At 38.4% G+C, this 26080-nt stretch overlaps 4 protein-coding genes across 8 annotated transcripts in view; 2 read left to right on the top strand and 2 right to left on the bottom strand.

The window, feature by feature from the left end:
* Positions 1–4180, top strand: part of LOC103143047 (period circadian protein homolog 2-like) — a 33527-nt gene extending 29347 nt beyond the window's left edge. For all 5 annotated transcript variants that reach the window (XM_016674985.1, XM_016674987.1, XM_016674983.1 and 2 more), the window contains 2 exons: positions 1818–1968; positions 2300–4180. In XM_016674985.1, coding sequence (XP_016530471.1) covers positions 1818–1968; positions 2300–2515 — 367 coding nt within the window. In that variant the 3' untranslated portion in view covers positions 2516–4180. The remainder of the gene's footprint in view (positions 1–1817; positions 1969–2299) is intronic.
* A 3915-nt stretch (positions 4181–8095) lies between these two features.
* Positions 8096–12187, bottom strand: LOC103143046 (transcription cofactor HES-6-like). The gene is made up of 4 exons (XM_007559431.2): positions 11415–12187; positions 11242–11328; positions 11063–11144; positions 8096–9566 (listed from the first exon to the last, which is right to left on the bottom strand). Exons 1-4 carry the CDS (start codon positions 11481–11483, stop codon positions 9172–9174), a joined length of 633 nt encoding a protein of 210 aa, XP_007559493.1. The 5' UTR covers positions 11484–12187; the 3' UTR covers positions 8096–9171.
* Positions 12188–13636: 1449 nt separating this feature from the next.
* LOC103143045 (integral membrane protein 2C-like) lies at positions 13637–18202 on the top strand. Its single transcript, XM_007559429.2, has 6 exons — positions 13637–13854; positions 15606–15743; positions 15863–16054; positions 16141–16251; positions 16341–16491; positions 17115–18202. The coding sequence occupies exons 1-6, from the start codon at positions 13768–13770 to the stop codon at positions 17204–17206; spliced, it is 771 nt and encodes a 256-aa protein (XP_007559491.1). The 5' UTR covers positions 13637–13767; the 3' UTR covers positions 17207–18202.
* Positions 18203–21565: 3363 nt separating this feature from the next.
* Positions 21566–25154, bottom strand: LOC103143044 (G-protein coupled receptor 55-like). The gene is made up of 4 exons (XM_007559427.2): positions 24722–25154; positions 23051–23798; positions 22048–22251; positions 21566–21934 (listed from the first exon to the last, which is right to left on the bottom strand). The coding sequence occupies exons 1-4, from the start codon at positions 24838–24840 to the stop codon at positions 21899–21901; spliced, it is 1107 nt and encodes a 368-aa protein (XP_007559489.1). The 5' UTR covers positions 24841–25154; the 3' UTR covers positions 21566–21898.
* Positions 25155–26080: the final 926 nt, after the last annotated feature.

The following is a 26080-nucleotide window of genomic DNA, read 5'->3' as shown; positions in this document are numbered from 1 at the left end:
TGGTCTGAACTTGAGAAAAAAGAAAAAGGAGTGTTGGTGTGCAGTCAGCAGTAGGAGAAACAGTTGTTGCCTTGTTTCCAAAATGTCAAGAATTAGAGTGAGAAGTTTAATCTAGAAATGCATAGAAAAGAGAGCACAAGAGAAGCCTGGCAGAGGCAGGAAGCAAAAGATTTAAGAGACCCTGGAATGAGAACTAGCGAGAGACGTCAGTAAAATCTGCCAAGACATAAAGCAATGGTCAGGAATTGTTGTCACGAATATGTGACAACAATTGGATTGAAGGGATGCAAGAACACTCTACTTTTTCCACAAAAAAAAAAGATTAACGCTCTCTCTTCCAACATGACAACATGACTTCACCAGCAAAAACATAGTTTTTGCTGGTGAAGGACTATCTCCAGACAATTAAAGTGAGCGCCACTGACTGACCTGCACAGAGACTTGACTCAACTGAACTGAAGATGAAGGTGAAGCCAAAAGGCCATTCAATCTGACTAAAACTGAAAGAACTGCTAAAGAAAAACAGGCTTGGGATTCCTAAGGAGAATAAATGTATTTCTTTTTCTTATTTGTTTTACTTTCTTCAAAAGAGTTGCAGATAGGATATGTCAATAATAAAATTACATCATATACCTTATACATTTACACTCTGTTATTACAGTGTTTAATTTAAAGTAGGACTCGAATCTGATTGACATGGAACCACTTCTGTTCATAGCTGTGTCAGCTTTAGATTTAAAGACGTTTGAATCATTTAAACCTGCTGTAGTGACATTATTTAACCAGTAGATGGCACCCTAGTGTTAAGGCTGACATTGGTTCAATGAGCCTCATAATGAGAGACATCAAATTTTGTTGGTTTTCACTGCAGGGATGTTTCAGCAACTTACACACTTATGACAAAAATGGGATTCTGATATTTTGAGTGTTTTAAGTTGTTCATGATTTTATGTTTTCTTATGTCAACTTCATTTGTAATGATTATTACCTTGTGTGTGTATTCCTGAGTTGATCTGCAACACATGGTGGAAAAAAAACAACAACAAAAAACCCTGGGGAAAAACTTAAGCCACTCAAGGCCGATGGATAATGTTACAAATAAAAATGTCATGTACGGAATAAATCTGTAATTCAAAACAGGTGATGTCAGTAATGATTCCTTAGTGTAAATGTATCAACAAACGAAGATTGTTACTGAATAAATGTATGCCGCAAAAATATGCAGTTTCCCTTTGGTGTTTCGATACATCCATTCGAAGTTTTTCGACTATACTAGATGAAATATATATGAAATGACACCTTGCATCATGGTACCTAAACATGTCAAAGTAACATTTTACAGCAAAACATTGCAGGATTACATTACACAAATGCCAGCTTTAGCAGTTTACATCTGCAACAACTAAAAGCTGCTATATTAATGTCATGTAGAGGGAGCGCTAAGTTCTCTGCGCTAAGAAGCCTCTGTCATTAACCATACGAAATGGAAATAGTCTATTCCAACTAGACCTTCTTTTGTTTTGTTTTTCACAGAATGAGCACAACAGGCTTACATCATTCTCAGTAACTTAACGATTCTCTGGTGTCTTTTACTTATTCACAGCCGTTGGCAAAGTTTACTTAATCTTCAGCTTTAATGCACCTGTGTGTTGCAGATCAAAATGAATTATTATATATGTTGACAAGAAAGTTGCCACTGTCTATAAATAAGAAAAAACCGAAGAATGATTGCTTACCCAATTTTTGAAACCTTTTTTTTAATTTTATTTTGTGTGTGTGTGTGTGTGTGTGTGTGTGTGTGTGTGTGTGTCTTCCAGGGACATTGGCAGAGTGCTGGAAGAAGACAATGAGAAGATAAGGGTGCTGCAGCAATGCCAGCCCCACTTTTCAGTGGACCAGAGGAAGGAGCTGTGCGAGGTCCACCCCTGGATAAAGAAGGGAGAGTTACCCAAAGCCATCAACGTTGAGGTAGAAAATATATATATATGTTTCATTTTAACACATATTGCTCCTATTGGCATGACTTTGAAAAGCTTTTATCATTTTTTTTTTTACAACTTTCCTGTCACAATACAGCTCCAATTTGTAGTCTGTGGAAGTTATATTCATTTCTATGATGTAAATTGAAAAATATAAGTGGAAAAAAAAAAGAGTCAAATGCAAAGCAATACAATAAAACAACTGAAAGCTTAAACTTAGGCAAACAATGATTATTATCAGCCTTTTCTTGTATTTATATGTTTTGTGTCTCTCAACTTCACTCCTTAATGTAGGATTTAAACCCATTTGTGACTTCCAGGGATGCACCTGGTGTGACAGCACCTCAGAGACTGCAGCAACAGTTGGAGTGGAAGACCAGCCAGATTTGGGACTGGGCGATATGGAGACCGGAGAGCACTGCTGCCCCGAGAGGCTCAGAGGCGAACCTTTAACCTCTGCCACGATCTCCTCTCACTCTAGTCCTCCTTCAAGCTGCAACCCGCGGGCAGAAGAAGCAAATCAACAGGAGTTTTAAAGAAACTGCTGCTCCGCTGTAAAGAAGAAGCTGCCTTACATGAGCCGTTTTGCTCTGCGTCGCGGTACAATCTGTGCATTTGTAAAATGTGAACATCTGCGGTGATCAATTTCGTTTTATTTTTTTAGCTGCATCAGGCAGGGTCGCTTCGTTGCTTCTGGGATAAAGGCCGGGCTTTGTGACTCTACGCGTTTAATGATTTGCCTTCTTTCGCACATCGCAGTGCGGCACCTTGAAAGAATTTCATGCACTGATTATAGGAGATAAAACATGTGACAAGGGAACAGCACAATGCTCATAATCATGCTCAAAGCATGCCAACAGATGCCAAGCAAACACATGCCAGACTGTGAGACAGTTAATGAAATCAGTATTTCAGGACATTTTCCCAGTTAAGTTAGGTGAGGCGAGAAAAAAGTGGAGGTTTGTTTTTTTTTTGTTTGTTATTTTATTTATTTATTTTCTTTTGTTTAGCAACAAATTACTTAGGTTCTGTTGTTATTCATTCTCATAAGGTACTGACTGGACATATATGTGCACTTTTTTGGTGCTAAAAGGAAAAATTATTGGTATTTCTACAATTGCTCAAACTCATTTTTGGGACTGGAAAATTCAAACCTGTTAAGCTATCCATCATTTCAGTCCCTTCTCCGCCACATAAAAACATGCTCTGATTCTTGCCTTTAGTGGAGTAACATGCGGTCCGTCAAACCTGACATAAAGGCCAGCTATTCATAATATATTTTACCTTGTCTGGTTATTTAAGAAGCTCCAGACTGAATGTGAGCCTGGTTTGATTTTTTTTTTTTTTTAATTGATTGTTTTATCCGACACTCTGTAAATTATTGAAGCTGAGAGCAAGCTGGCCCATGGTAGTAAAATGAGAGTAATGGGAAGAAAATGTGCAATATTTCCCTCTGAAATGCCATAAAGCAGAAACCATATCCCACCTAGTGAAAGCACATGCAATACTGCAGTATTTATTAAGCTGATCGGAATATTTTAACAGGACGTGACTGAGCATGTGCACAACGCTGCTTTAAACTCGGTTGTAGTGTTTCAGAAATATTTTTTGTTTTTCTTCGGAGCCATGTGTTACCAAACTATTCTTGATGTGGGTTCGGCATATTTTAGTTATGAAATGTATCAATTGTTTCAGATGTGAAATTCTTATTTCTTTGCTGAAGTTGCACGGGTTAATCTTTGAAAACGTCTTTGAGTATATACATTTGTATATATTTTGGATACATGCTTTTTGAAAACTATATAATGTGTTTCTTAAAAAAACAAAACAAAAAAAAAAACTAAATTATAAAACAGACAGGACCAAGAAAACTAATGCTGACTGCAAGTCAGAAAGGGAAAAATAACTGTGTGGTTGTTTACAGTGGATAAGGTTGGTAGAGTAAGAGATGACACAAGCTCATTATAAGCCAAAAACCTGAAAGGTTTGTTATTATTTTAGAAACTTAAGATGCCTGGGGGGTTTTTATTTTATAATTTCACACGAATCCATGCTATTTCTCTGTAACTTTTCTGAATGTGTCATTAGTCTGTCTTCTATTTCAGCAGTCTTCTCAAGCACCTTTCTTTTTCGAGTCCTTATTTTTTCTTCGTTCAATGAAAAATAAATATTTTCTTGAAATAAAAATGTTTAATTTGAAAACAGCATTGTTTTGCATATTACCTACGGCACTTTCACGTCCACATATCGTTGCCTTGTGTTTTTTTTTTTTTTTTTTTTTTTTCCTGTATGCACATTTTTGTTAGTGCGACATTGATAAAACAGTAAAAGTTATAATTAAAAGATTGATAGATATAGGTAAACACCAGGGCTGGTTGTCCAAGCAAATTCAGTACAATAGAAGACTGCAGGACGCTAAAGAAAACCTCTAAAGCCTTCAAATGTTATCACAACACAGCAAGTGCTCACAAATGTGAGACAGCGAGTTTGTCCGATCTGAAAGACACTGAACAAGTTCATCATTCGTTGTATTTGAGCAAGGAGGAAATCTTTGTGCTGTAAAGGTAAGCCTAATGTTTGTTAAATAAAATTCAGTCAGAGCCCTGAACTCCCGGAAAAACATTTAACACAACGGATCATGCTGCATGCGAGGAGAAAAACTTTATCGTTGCTGTGAAGAACGGAGGTGGAAGTGTCGTGGTTATTGGCTAAACAAAGTAACTGAATACACCAAAAATTCTACCATCAAAGGTGTCAAAGGCAGAAAGTGTGACATCTGCGTCAGAACTGAACTCGGAAACATCGCAACGGCCCCAAACATGCCATAACTCCACCTTTCGAAGAGCAAAGAAGTGGAAGCTCCTGTTAGAAGCCCAGACTTTGATCTCATTGAGAAGCCCTCGGGTCACTCGGAGGGGATTAAGGTTAACCTTAAAACGTCTCAGAGGTGAAGGTGAGGAGTTGGGTGAACATTCCTCAAACCAATGTCAGAGGCTGACTTTTTACTCAGAATACACAGCTGTGTTGACGTCTTTCAAACAACGAACAAAACTAGGAGAACTTGCTGTTTAGCTCCAATTAAATCACTTTCTTTGTCAGATATGGCCTGGATAAATAAATTAATTAATTAATTAATACATTTGGGAACATTTCTTTTGAAAGAACAAAACGATTGATGTGGCGTACAACAATACAAAAAAACTGAACGAAAAATGTCCACTTGTTCATTTGACTAAATATTCGTTTATAGGCTTGTTGGACTTTGGACCCACGTCATGATGCAGATGGTCGGATTGCCAAGGCCTTTGATCGACAAACTTTAAAGTGATATGACCACTAGATGGCGATAAAATGCATTAATATAAAAGAATGCGCCAATGACGCTGCAATTCGTATTCAGATTAGATTACAAAGAGCATGCATAATGTTAAAGTTTTCCTGTCCTGTGGTTGTGACTTTCATTTTCCTGATGCAAATCGATGTCTGTCTGACTGAAAAGCTACGGAGACTACTCTGCTGTCAAGTCCTGACAGACAGATCCTCCACATCAAAGCGGCCTTGTTCACCGTCTTCTTTCACACCTCGCATTTCATGCAAATACAAGTGTGGAGTTGGTAGTTGTCTTAATCTGAACAAATTGTGGAGTAGAACCAGGCTTTTTATTATTGTTATTATTTCATGCATTCTTTTGGTGGCGTAAATAAACAAGCTATATGATTGCTTGAGTTTGCAAAGTGCTTGATAAGGATGGCGCGTTACCGTAATCCACCGCTCACACCCTCTACCTCGCATGTTAGGCTACAGATTTAGAACAAGGTGCAAATTGCTGGCCTGCTGCGCTTATTTACATCTGCTGATCTGCAAATCCGGTCTTTCTTTCGTTCTTTCTTCTTGAAACAATGAAGTGAAACCGTAGTTGTTTCACATGAACAAGAAATACTTCAACAGGTTTATTATTATTATTATTATTATTATTATTATTATTATTATTATTATTATTATTATTATTATTACGTAGGCTATATATGTTCTTGNGTAGTTGTTTCACATGAACAAGAAATACTTCAACAGGTTTATTATTATTATTATTATTATTATTATTATTATTATTATTATTATTACGTAGGCTATATATGTTCTTGCATGATGTTAGACAAATACTGCGTGACAAAGAATGTGTGTTTCTCAAATATATGCATATATATTTTTTGAAGATTATACTTCAGACGTGTCCAAACATTCTCCAAGCAGCCAGTCGTCAGTATTACGTCTGGTGAATACAGAGAATACAGCATTTGTATTCATGAGCGGAGCTTTTCATATTTTAGTCACTTTACGTTTCACATCACATCAGTTTTCAATATTCTCAACTGTATTTATGTCTTGACTTTATTCTAACACATGGATATATTTCGATCTAAACCGGCTGTCGCGTTTTTTTTTTTGTTGTTGTTTTTTTTTTGGAAAGTGATGTCTTTTGCAGCCTCTTGACAGGTTGCCCACACCTTAGTTCTGCCACATCTATGGTTCACCGACAGCGTGTGTTCCGGGTAGTGTGTGGAGTGATAGTTGAGGAGTGATAGTTTTGTGTTAGCCACAGTTTTTTTTTTTTTTTTTTGCATAACCTGCAATAAGATGGACTTCTCATGAATTTCTGTTTGCCACTCTTCCAAACAGACCGTCTTTGAGGATCTCTGCATCTCCTCCAGAGAAGCATTGGATTATTGCCTTTTTCTCTGATTACTGGACTGGGATGTTTCCACTTTGGCAATTCTCTCTTTATTTTGAGATGAAGGACAATGTTTTATAACCTAACCGTGCTTTCAACTTTTCCACAATTGCATTACTGATCTGTCTAGGATGTTTACCGATGTTGTTTGTTCACTAGTGTTCACTGACAACCATTTTTATACCGAGGTGGAAGCCAATCTGCTGCAATTCACTTTATTTAATGGTAAATAAAGGGGGCCACACAAACATAAATGCCCCACTTTACAGATTTTTAATTTGCAAAATACATTTTCCTTCTAATTTACAGTTGCACACTGCCATGTGTTGATCCTTCCCGAAAAAATAAATAAAAATAAAAAAAATCAACGGGTATGGAACCTTATCAGTGGTGCTGTAGAAGGATTATTTAATTGTATTAATATTTCTCCTGTCATTTTCTAAATTGTCACAATCACAAGAGCTGGTAGAGGTGTTAGGACCATTGACTGCAAAATAATTGACACTCAGTGAATATTGCAGGAACATAGGAGATGACAAGAGACCAAAGATGGATTCAGAGCGTTCTCAGAAGTACTGTTTGATCTGAAATCTGGAAGAGCTGAGTAACATTTTCCCTTCACATCTTCCCTTCGCTTTTGATCCTGAAGCCGTTCAATAATTTGCTATTGAACGCACACCCAAAGGGCATTACAGCCTAATTCGGTACATTATGACAAACTGGTGCTTATAGGAAATTGATTCTCATGACCATCCATGTATCCAAGGTATTAAAAAAAAACATATAAAAGCTGAGCTCAGAGCTATAAAACCCATTTGACATGTTCAGAACGAGGCCTAGAAAAGGAGCGATTACTCATTTCACACCTCACAAATGCCTACGACGTGCAGAGAAATCTTCGAGCGAGCGAAAGAGAGAGAGGGAGTGTTCACACAATCTGGCCCACAACTGCAGAGTAAATCTTTATAACAGACGAGGGTGGGTGGTTAGTGGGATCGTTCTGTGTAAAAGTCGCTTTTTAGGAGCGAGAAAGGTGCATAAATAGAATGTCCACAGAGGTCTTTGTTTAAAAAAAAAGTTATTTATTTAAACTGGATGAGGTAGCTTACTAATGCACTATAAATACGCAGTCCTCGACTTTCTAAATAGGAAATAATTTAACAATGTATCTGGAGAGGAACAATTAAATGTTAAAACAAGTACATATTTACAAATGCATTCACCACCTTATCAAGGTGAGCCTGTACACTTTTAAATGCAGAATGTACACATCAATGATCTCTGCAACTATTTTTATTACATTTTACAACATTAAATACTTCAACTGCAGCTTTAATACATTTTTGCAAAGAGCTTCTTTATGTCTTAGCTGAAGTGGTTCCCTAGCTTTTTTTTTTTTTTTGAAGACTTAAAAAATTTTTAAAGTAATGACATAATTTTAAAACAGGACAGAACAGGACAGGGATCTTGATTCCTTGAGTGTTTATTGGAACACAATGCTATGTTAATAGGTACTGATATGGTAGGATGTCAGAAAACCAGTGCTAGCTGCTGTTCTGCTAAATGACAACCATAGCCAGTTTTAGCAATAGAAGTCCAGACTCATCCTGCATGTCTAACTGCAATTAGTCTGGTATAGAAAATATTCACAAATGGACATTGTACAGTACTCTGTGAGTCAGCGTTTCAATTAAATAGAAGTGCAATTATATGGAGCGTCAATACCACCAACGCAACAGTGTAAGAGTCATAGCCTTAGACATATGGTTCTCAAACTGTGGTGCATGTATGACTAGTGACAGGTGGACTGACAACAGTGGTTTTCAAAAAGAAAATCTTGAAATAATTGTTCATAAGGTAAATGCAAGCACATTACCTGTTCATTAAAAACGTTGCCATATGCTAATTAAAAAAAAGACTGTACAACATTGTGTGTGACTTAGTTTAATAATACACAAGTTGCCAGATGTACTAAATTTAATGTCAGGGCAGCCATATTGGATTGTGAGGTTGGAGATTGTAAGCACCCACTGACTTTACCATTGGGGATTTCAACTTTCTTTTAATTAATTAATTCTTTTTCAACTTTAAACTCAGAAATTTGAACTTATGTGTAAAAATGGAGGATGTATTTAAAACGCATTTTTCAACCAATCATGCATTGCCAATAAATGAGAATGACTGAATGATTTTGAGAATGATTTTGTGTCTCTATGACACAACCCAGCAAGTTCAAAAGATCCAAGTTCTGTTCTATTACTGTGTTAAAAAGCCTATCAAGATGGTGGTACTTGGAGAAATCACGAAGATAGTATATAATAAAAAATAAAAAAAAGAGAACCACTGTCAGAGACATTGTACTGTTGCCCATTCAGGGATGTTTTGTAGTGAACTACAGCCTATCCGGTACATTCTAGCAATAACCAATAATCAACTAGTTTACACAAGCCTCTTCAAAGTTCTTTACCAAGGTCTCCACATTGGCTTTGAGAAAGTCATGCCAGACGATGCGTGCTGGCTAGCTACCTCCTCTGTGGAGGAAGCTTGGTTTTGCTCCGAGTCCGTCTCATCCAGGTCGGAGCTCAGGTCGTCAGTGGAGGTGTTGGAAGTGACCGGGGACACCACTCTGGCGTACATACTCTCAGGGAGGGGCCGAGCGCTACTACAGGCTGGCTTGTTTTCATCAAGATGCTCCTCGTCATTAAGGGGCATCCTCTCCAGGAGGTGGTTCAGCAGCTCAGATGCAATGGCGGGGTCTATTCCAGGGCAACAGGACACAAACGTGTGCACATCGTGCATGCACTGGATGTAGCCGGCGGCGAAACGCTCCTTGGCCTCCCTGTTCAGAGTGTCCACCTCTGGAGAAAGACATACAGCAGCCACAACGGTATTTTAAATGTCAAATAAGGCAACCACTGTGGTCTCAGTAGTGTCTGAGCCAAACTATTGATTGAGTATGCGAGCAGTACAAGTCAGTCAATCTGTTGCAACATTATGGAATTTTGGTAAATTATTGAAAAACATCATCATTAGTGTTGCTACCAACAAATCTGCTGTTTGTGCTCCAGTCCTCTCACTGGCGCTGAAGTCCCTTGTTACGTTATTTTACCAACTGGGGGTTTTGAGTACTTCTGATGATAAACCAAACAACACAAAATATTATTTTTATTATATATTTTTAAAAAATATATCATTGTTACTGTTTTCAGCAAAACTGGGTTTATTGAATATGCTTTGTTGCAACAAAACAATATTGAGTAATTTAAAAAAAAAATCTACTTATTAATCTCTTAGTCTATGTTCACACAGCAGGCAAATGTGACCCAAATCCATTTTATTTTTCCCACCTGTGACCCATATAGACCTTTTTCATGTCAGTCTGAATGGCCCTATTCAGATCATTTCACTCCCGCCCCCCAAATAACAATCTGATTTGTGCCAATTCAATGTGTGGTACTAAATTAGATAATTTTCAAAGTCTGAACAGCCATGTCTCATTTTATCAGACTTTGACGTCGTTGATGTTAAGGGCGCATCATAATTCTGCACCAGAAGAAGCTAGCCACACTAAATCCTGACGTAAATAATGGGTGAAAATTTTAACTCTGCAAAATACAGAACTATGAAGAAAGTCTGAGTCAAGTGAAGAACGTGACATCACAATCCCACCACTCCTGGTAGCCATCAATACTCAAGGCCATCACGATTAATTGTGTTTTCATTTTTACCAGCTCTAATTGATCAGCAACTTTAAAATTGATAATATATTGTGAAAAATGTATATACTCTGTATATTGTGTATACATAGTATACACAATATACATGCATGTATATGCATGTTTGGTTGACTTATCTGTAGGTCATCATGACTTACAGATAAAGTCATGTTTCATGTTTATCTGTAGGGATAATCAAGACTTTCTCCATGCCATGCATAATTTCTAAAAATAATTACATATAAATAAATGACGGGTGATTTGTTCTTAGATGGTCATGTTTCATTTTTGAGGGCTAGTCTTTGATATACCTATAAAGTTAATGTGCTAAAATTGTCCTGACACGCATGTATATATTCATACATTCATAAATTTACATGTATTTCTTAAGGAGGATCTCAAGACCCTGTACTTGTCAACTGGGGACCTCAACTGAGGTTACAACTCAAATGTTGGGATGATAATATGTATCCGCTAATAATAAGAACTATATTTCTTCGCGGAAGAATTATTTAAAGTTATTTACAGGCTGTTTTCGTTCGGTTCAAAACATTTTATTTATTTATTTATTTATTTTTTTTGTAGGCTATAGGTCAACCTTATTTTAAATGCTGCTATACAGTAGCAGGGGTTTTTACCTTGTGCTCGGCTCTGCAGGATGCTTTCTACATGTTTCACCGTCACCTCCAAAACTTCAGCATTCTCCATCTTCGACTGTAACTGCGGCGAGTGAAAAGCAGCAGCCACCGGTTGAGCTAAATTAACTCAATTAAGGACACATCGACGTGAGGTCATTTAAATAAAAAGGCTCACTTACGTCTGAGTCTGCGATGAGAATCCTGAGCTCTTGTAAGCTTTCATTAATGCGAGCTCTTCTTTTCTTTTCCATGAGAGGTTTCCTCATCTACAGGAAGAATATCGAGGGACAAGAGAGGTCATGGTTATTACTTTCTGCGCTCTGTCGCAGCTCCCAAAATCTCCATACCCTACCTTCCTGTCAGATTGTGCTTCGCTGTCACCTCCATTCATTCCGCTGGTGTTGCTGCGTACCGGAGCCATGGTTGAAGTTTGGCCAGGAGGCTGCTGGGGTGTTTTCCAGAAAGCCGTTAGCTGGAGTCCGTGTGGGGGACAGATGGCCGTGCGGTAGTTGACTCCTTCAGAGAATGGGCTGTTATTGCCGGGGGGGGGGCTTTCTGCGGCTGTATACGTGGCTCATTTACATATAAATGGATGAACTGGGTGTAAAGACAGAGAAGGCGCGCAACGCCCGTACTCTTTATCAACAGGGGTCCTGGACCGCGGGGCCAAGACATGCGATGATGTGCAGTCGAACTTTAAAGAGTTGAAGTAACTTATAAACTATGCATTCAGGATCATATGTTCAGTCGCAGATAGTTTGTTGCACACTGCTCTTAACAAATACAATTCAACATCAGTTTCCTTATTAGTTGCATGGCTAAGCCCTTATTAAGTTGTGCTTATCAGGGACAGTTCTCACGTCATTAGGAAGTTTGGTTAATTAATTCTTAATTGCTAACATTCAGTTGACAAATGAAAACCAATTAACTCCTGTTTAAAAAGCTGTAAAGAAGGCAAACCGCAAAGGTCCCGATTCACTGTTGTTTTACTTTCTCGTGTTTTTGTTTTTTTTCTTCGTTTTGTTCTTCATAAAGTGTTATTTCAGTTCCTTTATTTTAGTCTATTAAAAAAAGAGAACAAGTATGAGCACATGACCTCATTTATTGCCATCTAAGGTACAGTGTGTAAAAAGAAAGTAAAAATGAATGTTCTATCTTTTACTTGCAAAATAACGTTGTCACATTGATCACATTCATTCAAAGGGAGGAAAATCCGCAGCTGACATTGTATGGCAATAAGTATATAATTTAACAACAAAAAAGACCAGCTACATCGCACCTGTATTATTATTTTATGTTTTTATTTACATATGTACACTTAGACTTCTACCCCCAGTGTAGGTTTTTTGTATGGCGAACTATTCCCGACAAGTGTTGGTTGCTATTAATGCATGACACTTGTTAGCAGGAAAACCAGGTGGATTGTGTAACAGTCGTCCTCAGTGACCATTTTAGCAATGCAAGCTAAAACAATAGATGTAGCTGACATTAAATGACAAGAAGTATATTATTTAACAACAAAAAAGACCAGCTACATTGCACTTATTCAGGTCTTACTATTAAACTTCTGTAACAGCCCAACCCCCTCCTCCTTTTTTAAGGTCTGCCAACACATTCTTTTGTTTTCATTTTTTCAGTTTCATCAAAGCTAACTAAGCGTTTTTTTATAGGTTTGAAAGGTTTGAACTATCATTTTAATTAAGGAAATGCAACATTTCCTTTGTGACTTCTCATTATTTAAACAAGGACTTTCTCAGTAGCATGTGAGATGGTCACTGTTTCACATGTGCATATGGTAAATAGCTGACTGTAATCATGAATAGTCAGTTTGCAAGGGAGATATACTGTAGCACATGGATGGCTTTTGATGCCCACTGTTTGTGTCACAGATCATAGATTACCTGCTGGGGATGCCTTAAGTAAGACATGTGTAACATACAAATGTATCATCTGATTTAGCCTCTATTTGTTTTGACCAATTAAACACACAGACGTTTACGTAAGTCATCACTGATTTTTTTAAATTAAATTGCTCAATGATATAATCATCCCAGCCAGTCTAATGTTGATTATTATACATAGTAGTATACAGGTTTTATCTGCAATATCATCATCAACTGTAGCAATAACCTATTGATAACTTTATTGCAGTATAGCTTCTGGCTGAGCCAATTTGTAACATCACAACATTTCCGGACGATAGTGTTCGGAACAGGAATGTGGGGAGGATATTCAGCTTTAAATAAAATGCGGAATACAATACCATATTGGGATTTCGACTTCAAAGTAAAAGCACGAGGTAGCTTAATGTCTGGAAAATGTTTTAAGATGCATTTTTTTTCCGCTGTAAAACGGGTTGAAAAGCAAATCCGTCGGTGTTTTATGCGAACCAGCTCACAAAATACATAATTTAAACTATTTACGTGCACTTTACACTGTCTACGAACGTTTTAAAGCAGCGCTAGCTCTTATGTTGAAACCAACGACGAGGCTTTTCCCTCGGTCCCACACAGCGCTCGTACGTCAGAGAAGACGCTCTTCTGATGTCACAGATTCCCGGGGGCGAGGCTGCACCGGCGCTATAAAGTCCTCCCGGTGCTGTGGATGGAAGCGCGGCGCTGATCCAGAACCACAACCAGGCAGGAGACAAAGGGAGAGAAAAATAAAAAATAAAATAAAAATACAAACTGAGCTAAACCAAAAACATGGTGAAGATCACCTTCCAGTCAGTTTCGGCGCAGAAGCCCGAGAAAGACCAGGATGTCGACAAGATCACTCTACCCCAGGCTCACGTGAGTTTGCGCATCTTATCTTTCTTTTGTTTTCATGTTGTGGCGTTTTTCTTTAGCACTATTATTATTTTTTATTGTAGCAAGAGTAGATTCTCCTTTGCACAGGATATAACTAAGTAGACACATGGTGTCTGGTCATGCGTTCTCCGGCTAGTAACAGGATTTCATTTTAAACCTTTAATCTTTTAATGTGCCTATATTTAAACGTAATCTAACGTGCAATGAAAACCCGAATTTATTTTTTGCATTTTCTGTAAATTTTACAATTTCTAACAACAGACTGAAGGGTTGCAGCAGCTGTTTTGTTCAGGCAATGGGGTAAATTGTGCAGCAGCATAACGGGCCAGTGCATGCCAGTGTCAGTCTGAGGATGTTGACATTACATCATCTCATTCGGCCGGCCTTGAGGACACTGCAGATAATAGACCTGTCTGCATAAGTGTGCATTACAGATGGATGAGACTGACAGTCCTTCATACAGTGCATACCTATAATATCTTCCAATTCTTATTTGCACTTTTACCTCAAGAAAGAAAACTGAGGAAACAAAGAGAGAGAGAAAAAACCTGCTGCAATTCCTGCAGCAGTTGTGCCATTCTGAGCATGTTATACTATTTCAGTCCTGCAGGGGTTGAATCCATCAGGATGAGTAGTGCGATAATAAATGTTTTTGCCTTGTATTTAATGTCCTTTGGGTGCAGCTTAATTCATAATATACTAGACATACACTATGTGTTTGCAATGAGCAAGAGTTAACCTGAAAATAATTCATGGATACATAAAGAAGAAAGGCTTAGAAGAGGAACTGAAGATGGAAACATGTCAAATCTACCTCATAGATAGATAGATAGATAGATAGATAGATAGATAGATAGATAGATAGATAGATAGATAGATAGATAGATAGATAGATAGATAGATAGATAGATAGATAGATAGATAGATAGATAGATAGATAGATAGATAGATCACATTGCCTCTGTCTTTTCTCAGCCTCCGTTCTTCACTCTGTCCCAGTAGTAGGATATAATTAGATATCAGGCACTGAATAGTCTTTATTCAATCTCCCCCTTCTTCTCCCAGCCCACTTTGCACTGTAAAAACCACTCAATGACGTATCAGTCATCAGAGAAGACACCCCTTTTCATCTGTTTTGTTTACGTCAGCTGAAGGATGTCAGAGGCGGAGTGGGTTCTGATTGGCCAAGACAGGAGGTGAGGCGTCAGAGCCGATACGCAATATGTGTAGATCTATTAATACGTGCCCCCTCCTATGCCGAGGGACCCCTCTACTCTACGCAGCCATCCTCCCTTTTTTTTTTTCTTTCAATCCCACTTGGTGAGCCGGGATTTAATATCGGCAGATATGGAGCTTTGAAGTAGGGCTCCAAGAATAAACCCAGACGGCCACGTGCCAGCATCTTCGTCAGAGGCTGGCACAATCTGTTCTCCCCGCTTCCGCTCTCCATGGCAACAGTAGTATGGGAGAGGCAGAAGCTTGGCCGAGAGACCGTGGGTGGGCATCTGGCGTGCTTCACTCCAGTCCTTCCTACGTCTACCAGATCTCCTCGCCTGACTAACAGCTTGGCAACTGTCAGAATTAACTCTGTTACAATTCAGACTCAGTAAGGAAGAGCGTGGCTCTGTGAGCTGTTGCGTCATCCGGGATTCGATTGTAGAACAAAAGCGCAGCCTTGTGTGAGTTTACTGAGCTGCTGTCTAACCAGTCGCCTTTTCCTCTTTGCCTTTCAGGGGCGGCTGGTTCCTCCCATGAAGCCCAGAAAACCCTTTCCAGTGGGCCTGTGCTGCCTCGCCATTGGCCTCGTCATCTTCACCCTGGGACTGGTGCTGCCTTCCATTTACATCTATCGCTTCTACTTTATGTCCCAGGTTAGTCGAGTTAAGAACTCCCCCCACCTCAAAACAAGTCTTACCTCGAATCTTACCTCACTGGACAATGCAACTGAAAACAAAACATGCTGACAAGGCTTTGTTTCGTGACTTGACAGCAGATCCCAGAGGACAGCTTATTCCACTGCCGGGTCATCTACGAGGACTCTGTCTACGCTCCCCTGAGAGGACGCCAAGAACTGGAGGAGAACGTGGGCATCTACCTTGAGGAGAACTATGAGCAGATCAGTGTTCCCGTGCCTCATTTTGGGGGCAGTGACCCAGCAGACATCGTCCATGACTTCCAGAGGGTAGGCAATAAAGAGTCTCATCCTCTTATCTAAACTCGCGGCATTTGAGTGTTTAAGACTTAATATTTCTTCTTGATTCATTCCAGGGCCTCACAGCCTATTACGACATTGCCTTGGACAAATGCTACATCACTGAGTTGAACACGACTGCTGTGATGCCTCCTCGCAGTCTGTGGGAGCTGCTCGTTAATGTCAAGGTGAGCATTACGAGCGATTTAACACTCGCCAAAGAGGAGCGAGGACACGGTGTTCCCTCGTTACTGACCGCTTTGTCTCTTCGTCTCAGAGGGGGACGTACCTTCCCCAGACATACATCGTCCAAGAGGAGATGGTTGTGACTGGCAGGTTGAGGAACATGAGGCAGCTGGGCCCTTTCATCCACAGACTCTGCTTTGGCAAAGAGACGTACCGCCTCAGACGTCGCAACCAGCGCCAACGTGAGTGAGAATTTGTGAGAAATTATGCGCAGTGTTTGCCCCGGTCACTTCCGTCTAGTTATCACCCTCTCTTAACACCAGACAATGTGAGAATGTGAGCCATGCAATGTGCTTAGGAGAGGAGGCAGAGAGGGGTCACTGTGATCCATCAGAGAGTTCAAATTTACTGTGTGTGGGAGAAAATCGGAGAGTGACCAGAACCAGAACCCAAATTGGGTCTTCCTTCTGGGCACTTCAGACGGTGTGCAATTCACTCCCATCACAGACATTTGTGTGTGTGTGTTTTTATGTGTGTGTTTTTGAGTGTGGGCACAGCCTGGGAACTTCCTCCTGCTACGTGAGTCACTCATAGTGCAGTGGACACGTCCACACATTTGTGGAGGAGGTAGTGATGCGCATGAAAGATAACTCTGGCGTCGCATCCCTCAGTCGGCGTGAGATCTTTTAGAAATGATGCAGCAAACTTCCCCCTGAGTACATATATGGATGAGACTGGTGCTGAATCAAATAGGGCACCGGAGGCATGCCAGCTGCACCAGTAATACGAGGAGTTTCAGTGCCGAGCAGATTTTTGTTTTTCTCAACGCGCCTTTTGTTTCTCTCCCTTTCTGTGCCGCTTCCAGGTATCGAGAGGCGCGAGGCAAAGAAGTGCCACAGAATCCGTCACTTTGAGAACACGTTTGTGGTCGAGACCATCATCTGCGACCGATTCTAAAATCTGAGGCGGAAATCACAGCCATCCGACACTGAAGCCAATTTCAAACCATACCTCTTGAATTCCTTATACGTTATGCTGCACTTTAAGAGCAAAATGTTGTCCTTTTGTTTTGGTTTTAAGAGTTTTTTTTTTTTGTCTCATCTTTGCTCTTTTTGTTGTTAATGTCTTACTTTTTAATTTGGATTGTACGTGTGATGTGCTTGGATTTATCTGTGGCTTGTCCTGAAGAGCAGGAGATATTAATCTCAGTCAAATCAGTCAGTCTGTGACAGTTACATCAGAAAACCAGACTCGCTCTTATTTTGTTTGTATTCGTTTGTTGGTCATTTAAAAAAAAAAATCATTTAAAGGGCAAAACATACCTCATGTAGTTAAGATGTTCATTTTGCTTGTTTATATCATTACCGAATTTTGTATATAATTGATTGTTCCTGAGCAATATACATATATATACTGTAAATTTTCTTCTTAATATCACATTGTTACACATGCATAGATTTTTATCAAAACTTGTTTTTGTGAGAGATCACTTATTTATGTTTTTTTTTTTTTTTCCTTTGGTATCACACTTTACTACTCCTTGGGTTATATACGGCTTTAGACTGTAATTAGTAGCAGTGCTGTAGAGGGACAAAGGGAACCAAAGTCTGCAGTCAGTGATGCTACACGTAGTTGTAAGGGATATAATATTTATATTGAAGAGTGCTTTATAGTTTAGATCACTTACTGTAGATGATATCAAAGGCAAAAAAACTACTTCTTTTTGCTCTTCCTCACTCAGATTTAGCTGTTTGTCTTTAGCTCTCGCCTCCTCTCCGTCCTTTCTGACTTCCGTTCTCTACATTGTTGACGAGTCTTATCATAAATGACATTTTTAGGTGTGTTTATGGTGTACACGTGCTCATATTTCACTGTTTTTGACACTTTATCTGACTGTACAGTCTAAATTCTCTTGTAAGATCTCGCTGCTTTAAAAATAAACAATCAAACTTTCTTTGTCTTTTGGAGTTTTCTCACTATCGGTGGAGCACAGTTAGGATTTTTTGGTACAATTATTGGCACAATCTTTGGAGGATGTGCAAAACAGCATAAAAAAATCAGTTATAAAAAGTTCATTTAGACTGCATCTAGTTTTACCTTTTAGCCCATATTTTCTCAGAAGGTGTCTCTGTGATCTAATTGAAAGGGACAAAGCTTTCTAAATCTGAAAATCAAGTTTTTGTGGGCACATTCAGAAATGAAGTGGTTGGAGCTGCACTTTTAAAGACTATAATCACTGTAATGTCTTGCTGAAAGCAACTTAATATATAATTATAATTATTTTTTTTTTTTAAAAGGCCTTTATTTTTATTCTCAAATTGGAAGTTCTGAATCAAAAGATAAATTTTGGGCTCACATTACCCAGTTACTGGAAGGCAAAAATGCAACAGAAAGCTGTTTTAAGGTGCAAATGAATGAGATATTGAGACTTGCTTTTGCCGAGTTCTCAATAAGTGACTGTTTGTCAATGGATAGTTTTAATTTGAGAGTTGCTGGTCTGGTTCCAGTTTGATGTGCAACCTGGGCAAGGCATTTTACCCGACACTGTCTGATGATCTGTGTGCGAATTCGTGCACATTTATGAGTGTGACTCTGGTGCAAAGTGCTTTGACTGGCTTATTTGACCAGAAAGGCTTTAGATAAACTCAGCCCGTTTATCGTTTTACCATTCATGCCAACCTCCACGTTTTGCCACTCTGGGCAGTGAGTCATAATGGCCTATATACAAAAATGTCGCTAAACGTATGCCACTCCACAGAACAAAGACACCAAAACACTATTTTGGAGAGTCAGACATATATTGTGGAGTGGCCTATTTAAAATATAACACAATAAATGTCGACGTACCTGATTAGTTGAAAGCAAGAATGTACTTAACTTATGTCAGAAAATGTCAGAATATAAAATTTAGAGTCAGTTATTTAAAAAAAATAATGCATGTGTAATAGTTTTTTTTTGTTTTTTTTTTTCGTTCCAAGAATATATTTACAAAATGTTATAAAAAAAAAAACTAAAAGCTATTGTGGGATGATGCCTACAGGATCCTGTGTACAGGATGTTTGGATGAATTGTTTGCACAACTAAATCATCTGTGTTGAGAAACTCATTCAAGGAGTCTAACATTTTAATTGGGACATTTTGATGAGATTCAAGATCAAGGGACGAGTGGAGGTAACCAAAAGAAAAAGGGGATGTAGTTCTGGTGACCTCAGGACAGTAGATTTTGTCACACTGTTTTGCACATAGTTTGTTTCATTTTAAGACTTACGGTCATGGCGATCAGATCAAGCATCTTGTCTTCATGCAGTCCTTCTTGGCACAGTTACAACTGTTTTAAAATTTTAGATGCTTTTACCCTGACTGTCGATGTGTGTCTGTTTAGATGGTTGGAGACTTAATTACAACTATTTCCCTGACTCCCAAAAAAATCAACACAAATTTGCCTCATTTGAATAACATTAACTTCTTTTCCCTCCTGTTTTGAAGAGAGTGGATAGGAGAAAGAACATCTGCCTCATTATATTTATAACCCATATAAACTGAACTTGTAAGAAATTCATGCTAAAAAAGTAAAATAGCATTCTAAAACTACTTCAATTAGGTTGATTTTCCCCTTACTGAATAGGTGTTCTTAACTTAAACATTGGATCCCCCAAAATATGCAGCTGTAGCTGAAACATGTATTTATTTGTTTTCATTTCTACCCAATGCATATCGAGGGCGCTGTGCGATCAAAATAGAGTAAATTGAAGTTACAGAAGCCAGCAAAACAACCTTTTGTGGTTCCCATTGCAGTCTGTAGATTTGTCATGTGGCTTCAATGGTTTGCTGACTGAAGCGTTTAGCACAGTCACTTAGCTACAGGTGGCTTCAATAAGAGTTTCAGACAAAGGGTGGCAAATTTATTTTAAAAATCCATGCCTTCCTGTAAGGCCAAATCATTTAATCTTTATGCATGTTTGAACCGTGAATTTGATATGCTGGTTTTTTTTAAATAGTTTCTAAGAAATGTATTCTGTATTTTTAATGAGAAAGCCCAATCAAGGGCCAAAAATTCCTAAGTATTATCATTACTTCATTTTGTAGTGCTGTGTTTTGGTTTGCAGGAAGCAGCAGAAAATAAACACTACACCTGCCTTGTTAAAAGATTTTTTTTTTTTTGTGGTACAAATGTGATTAGCCCTGTAATTAATTTTCCACTGTGACCGCATAACAGCATTTTAATTACTATGAAACTGGCAGGCATCTCATGCTGTCATCTACAACACTTTGGTTTGTGCTCGCATATAAATTAAAATTTTTCTTCTAAATGTTTATGAAACCGACCCGTAAGCAATCCGGTAGCTCACCCAGAAGACCGACTGCCATCAACAAATTGTTTTTAGCTATTTAATTAAAAACTATAAAAACTTGAAATTTAAAAAATGCCAATTAAAGTGAATTATTTTTAACATACGTATATTAATTTTATAACTACCAAACAAGCTACATATAAAATTCACTAAGCTGACGGACTAAATAAAAAGACAAAATGAAAACATCACTGAATTTCATACTGTAATTTTCTTATTGCTGCGCCAGCTTTTTCTTTTAAAATAGAAATGACATATTTCATTATTATTTTAGGGGAGTTTAATAATAAAATCATTCTTTGTTTATTACTCTCTCTCAAACAGATGGTAATTGTGTAATTAACTAGAAATGAACAGAAACAAAGCTATCCGTTAAAATTTATTGCAAACAGACAAACATTTAAGAATATTTTTGTAATCCCAACACAATACTCTCTGTTATTTAAGGCTCAGTTACACAGTTATTTCTTCTACAAATCAGTCACACTACTTAAACCGTTTGTAATGTACAGAATAAGCAAAAAATAAAAGTAAAGTAAAAAATGTTTCAACTATTATTTAAAGGGTTAATGTTGGTAACCAGCTAGCATCAGTAAATGTTTATTGCATTAATGTTTATCAAGACCATAGATGATGAATTTGGCGTTGACGTAATTGTAACATCATGAATAAATATTCAGACGCTTTTATTAGTGTGCCTTTGACACTTATTCATTTACGTAAAAGATTAAATAAATAAAATCTACAGCTATTTCTGTAAAATATCAAACAAGATATATATTTTCCCATTTTAATTATTTGTTTCTTTTTATGGTACATATATTCATTTACACAGCCAACCAATAGTTATAATAATAATAAGCATGTCCAATGAAATAATATTGTTTGATATTTATCAACTGTGATTGTTTGGTCTTGTTTTTTTTAAAGAATTTCTCTTTCATTTATTTCTCTCTTTCTTTTTGTTTGACCCGTGTTCTTGAGAATCAAAACAACAAAGCTCTGCAATGAGCCGCCTGCGCCAGATTTAAAATGAATCATACCACAAGTCAGTTTCTCATCAGGGAGTGAGAAAGCAGAAAGTTTTCTCAGCCATCTCTCTCTCAAAAAAAAAAAAAAAAATCTCTTTTCATCATCTGTAGTGGAAGTTTTCTTCTTTGCTGCCCCGACTTTAGTTATTGGCGCTCTTTGAGGTTACAGATGCGTCAAGTGGCTTACTGCTCCAGGTCGGTGGTTAATTTTCATTGCAGGTTGACCTGGTTCACTTCCCGTTGCTTAAAATGCCTGCCAAACGTTTTCAAGAGCTGCTTGCTCGGTTTGTTTTACTGCCCAGCTAAAAAAAACAACAACAACAAAAAAAACCAACATCAACAAAACAACACTGAACATGACCCAGGTCGTCGAAAACAAGTCCTATGTTTAGCTGTCACTCTCAAGCATTCAGACCTCTGAAGTGCTGGAGTTTCCTCGCCTTTGGCTCAGTCTGGACATCCTGAAGTTGTTTTTCGTGTTTTTTTTCACCTCGTCAGCTATGAAGTAGTAGCACAGGCCATCCAAGCAGCAGGTGATGTTGGACAGACACATGGTGGTCTGTAAAAACATGCTTATACTTTTCATGGAGCTGCAGTCCACAATCACTTTCTGGTGTACCTGAAGGTATGCGCAAAAGTTGAATATTGTTATATCCAACTGAATGGTAGGACATTTTATATGTTTTTAAATTTACATATAATTTCATACTTTTTTTTTTTGTATTTATAGAGGCATCACGAGTAAATACTAAAGACATAATCCTGATGAATGTCCTTTTTAAATAAGTATTTTTGGAAAAAAACAAGAATCACACAGTGCTAGTGTTCAGTTGAATTTGTATATGTTTACCAGATCTAGAGTTTGACAGTTAATATATATTTAATGGCTATTTTTGTACCAATAACAAATCTCCACTAAGTTACATAAAATGCATTTATGTGCTTTTGCGAATAAAGCAAGCGTAACGTTGAGCTATATAACAATTTTTCAAATAGAATCAAAGGTTATTGATGCCTGCGTGGACGGATTTTGAAACCTCACAACAAACTAAGAAAACACCCAACACTGAGTCATTTTACAAGTGTGTAAAATAGTAAAGCTGTACGCCTACAGGTTTGTCATAAAGAAATAAGGTGGTGAGACAAAAAACATCACAAAAAAACGTTAATTTTGTCTGCTAGTAAAAAACAGTTTCCTTGACATCTCCTTCGAACCAAATCCTGATTCAATTGAACATTGCCAGCTTTGTCAGCTGTCATTCAATTGTAAAATTATCTTCTGTATATGTTTAATTTTAGATATTTACCCGTCGAGTTTATAGAAAAATCTTGAACCCGGTTGCATATCATAATCAGAGCTTAATGTTGTGTGCTCTACAGCTAAGTTCACATTTATGTTAATGTAAAATGTGTCTCACCAGGAACTGCAGGAAGATGGCCAGGTGGCTCGGAGTGAACGGCACCAAGAAACAGCACAGGCCGCTGCAGATGATCTTCACGCAGGCCTGGCTCGTGGTGCTCCGCTGGCCGGACTCCTGGAGGGTCCAGATGACTTGAGCTGAACAGCAAACCAACGTGAGCGCAGGCGCCAGGAAACCAAATATTTGCAAGCAGATGATCACTTTGGGACTCCAGCCATTTTCCGAAAATCGATGGAAGCAGTGGAAGTCGTTCTTAACTACTGTCCTTAAGTTGAAGGTGACTGGAAAGATTGCGGTAAACACCAGAACCCAGATCCCCATGCAGGTCATGACAGCCGCCTTGGGGGAGCGCAGCTGCTTGGCTTTGAATGGGTGACATATTGCCAGCCACCTGTCAACGCCTATGCACATGATCATGTAGATACCGCCGTACGTTCCGACAAAATAAAGGTTTTCCAGAAATGAACAAGCGAACTGGAATTCCTGCGGCCATGTATGATATGCAGCGTGCATTTTGAAGGGTAGAGGCAAGAGGAGGAGGAGGTCCATTAGAGCCAAGCTAGTCATGTAGATGGTTGACTCAGTCCACTTTCGGAGGCACCGGCAATAAACCAGCAGCGCCCCCAGGTTAAAAAACATCCCCACTATGAATATGGGAATATAGATGGCCAGCTCCACGTGTTTCATTGGTTCGTCCACCTCTCTAAAAGAGCACCCACTGCTGCTGCTGTTGCTGTTGTTGCTGCTGCAAGGAAACAGTTTTGGTTCAATTTCATCATGTATGCCAAGTATTTTCAAACTGAACATTTCATTGTGAAAACTTTCTTTCAGATGAATGTGCCGTTCCTGTCATCGCTCTTCGTTCCCACACTGAGCATTAAGCATAAACCACGCCAGTGAGGCAACTGAAACTTCTCAGATGTGTGGGTATGCGAGCTGCGGGCTTGCTTTTTGCGTTTCTGCTATCAAGACCAGACACAACGTGGCATGGGAACTTTTTACATGTTACTACTTTCATTTAGATTGGTGGTGTTATTTTGAATCAGAGTAGCAGAGATCTAGACTGAGGTAAGTTCTAATTTGTGGTGGAAATCACCTAGTCACCGGCATTACTGATCTGCAGAATCATAATTAAGACTTTATTGGGTGTGTGTTTTCATCAGGAGTTGCGTTGAGCCTTAGACTGGCGCTCAGTGGAAAACACTGAGGGACTGATTTCCTTTAACGTCGCACTTAGTCTGCTGCCAACTGCAGTGGCTCAGGTCATGTTATCACACAGCAAAGTTATTTTTGATCTAAGAAGAAAAGTAAAGCATTTTATCAACAGACAGGTCTAATGTAAATCTATGACTTATTTGTGGTGTTTACTTAGTTTAAATGGTTTTAGGGAAACTATTCTTCCAGAAGCAGCACAGCAAGGTGACGAAGATTGAGTACTTTTCAAATATATATATATATATATAAACAGAATTTCTTAGACAATTAATCGTGCTAAATTAAGTCTTTTGCATGTAAATTCTTACTATCAAAGAAACATTTCCGTCTACCTTCCTAAAACACTCCAGCAGGTAAAAACAGCTGCCCAGCAGCTATGCATGAAGAATTTCACCTGCTCTGTTTTTAATGTAAAGGTACAGTAGAAAAATTGAAATCTAGTCTTGCTCTTACCTCATGATTGTCACAGAGGAATTTTGCTGTTTCTTTCTGAGTGTCTCTGCTGTGCCAGACAGCTTCTGCTTTTCTGCCCTTTGTTGTTTCATCACCACTTCCTGCGTCATGCCACACATGTATGTTTGCTCAGATGTGTGTGTGTGTGTGTGTTTTTCTTTTAAAACTGAACTTGTCCAGCAAGTCTTAAACTGCCACACTCGGCGCTGCCAATGTAAGCGATCACTTGCAAACGGATAAAAAGGTAAAAACTGTCTGCACAGATGGAAAATCTAGCTGCAAGTACATATGTTTTAGATGCCACCTTTCTCTTGTCTCAACATATTGTAAAATGTGTTACTCAATTGTTGGTGAATTTTTTTTTCCACTCTTTGTTGGAGAAAAAAATAGAGGTCTTGCAAAAATGTACTTCGTATAAATATGTATATCTATATATCTATATATCTACATATATATATAGATATATGTACATAATTAATCTGTAAAGGACATTTCTATAATTTACAACATTGCTGTTTATTTTCAAGAGGAGCTTCCAAAACATTCAACCATATCGTGCGCACTTTCCACTGAAAACCACAAAGCTCGACCAGAAGTACCAAGCACTTATCTCAAACCGGCACGTTGAAGTCAAGGTGTTTTAGGCTGGATTAAAGTGAGGAAACAAACACTTGACTGTAAGCGCCAACATACCGTTGTCACCCTCAATTCAACGGCTCAATGCTACAAAGAAAAGAAACAAAAGCTAGAAATATCAAATTGAGGAAACACTGGTTGTTAGTAAATGACACCGCTTTCCTATGAATTGTTATGCTTGCGTTTTTGTATTTTTTTATATGTTTCCTCAAACTGGAATTTACATCTCTGCACAGGTTGTTATTTTTGTCCTGTTGATATTGAAACGTGTGAGCCTTAAACATTTGACAATTTCTGTGTATTAGTTCATGTGTGCTTTCGTCTTTTTTTTTCTGCTCAGTTTTGCCTTCATCTTTTAACAGAAATGAGTGATACAGTGTGAAAGAGGCCTCACTGTGATTTCTGTACGGGTACACGGGCTGGCACTTTGTCTGCAGCTTCCCATATCAAAGGGAATGACTGAGCTCTGAGCAGAAAGTGACTATGACAAGCTGCAGAGGCAGATTTTTGACTGTGATTATATTTGAGGGTTTCCTGGTTTCAAGTGTTGAAATGACTTCACTGAATTTTAAGTGTGAGAATTTCTCTGCGCCGCTGTTCAGTTGCCAAAAGTCGGATGTCTGAGCTTCCCAAAGCAGGTGGATAGAGGAAATATCCTAACATTGACAGTCACTGAAGGTGAAGATTTGAGAATTACCTTCACGTCAAAAAAAAAAAGGAAAA

Source organism: Poecilia formosa, unplaced genomic scaffold (genome assembly GCF_000485575.1).
Source record: "Poecilia formosa unplaced genomic scaffold, Poecilia_formosa-5.1.2 Scaffold104, whole genome shotgun sequence".
Classification (NCBI taxonomy): domain Eukaryota; kingdom Metazoa; phylum Chordata; class Actinopteri; order Cyprinodontiformes; family Poeciliidae; genus Poecilia; species Poecilia formosa.
Note: the sequence above shows the minus strand (reverse complement) of the source record. Positions and strands in the feature narration are given on the sequence as shown.

Bases quoted from the DNA above. Each gene is read 5' to 3' on its own strand.
- LOC103143044 (XM_007559427.2), bottom strand. From the start codon at position 24,840: ATGTGTGGCATGACGCAGGAAGTGGTGATGAAACAACAAAGGGCAGAA. The intron at 22,252-23,050 runs GTGAGACACATT...GCATACCTTCAG, and splicing joins CCATCTTCCTGCAGTTCCTG to GTACACCAGAAAGTGATTGT. The intron at 21,935-22,047 runs GTCTGAATGCTT...TGTTTTTTTTAG, and splicing joins GAAACTCCAGCACTTCAGAG to CTGGGCAGTAAAACAAACCG.
- LOC103143046 (XM_007559431.2), bottom strand. From the start codon at position 11,483: ATGGCTCCGGTACGCAGCAACACCAGCGGAATGAATGGAGGTGACAGC. The intron at 11,329-11,414 runs GTAGGGTATGGA...TTCTTCCTGTAG, and splicing joins AAGCACAATCTGACAGGAAG to ATGAGGAAACCTCTCATGGA. The intron at 11,145-11,241 runs GTAAGTGAGCCT...CACTCGCCGCAG, and splicing joins TTCTCATCGCAGACTCAGAC to TTACAGTCGAAGATGGAGAA.
- LOC103143045 (XM_007559429.2), top strand. From the start codon at position 13,768: ATGGTGAAGATCACCTTCCAGTCAGTTTCGGCGCAGAAGCCCGAGAAA. The intron at 13,855-15,605 runs GTGAGTTTGCGC...TTTGCCTTTCAG, and splicing joins TCACTCTACCCCAGGCTCAC to GGGCGGCTGGTTCCTCCCAT. The intron at 16,252-16,340 runs GTGAGCATTACG...TCTTCGTCTCAG, and splicing joins AGCTGCTCGTTAATGTCAAG to AGGGGGACGTACCTTCCCCA.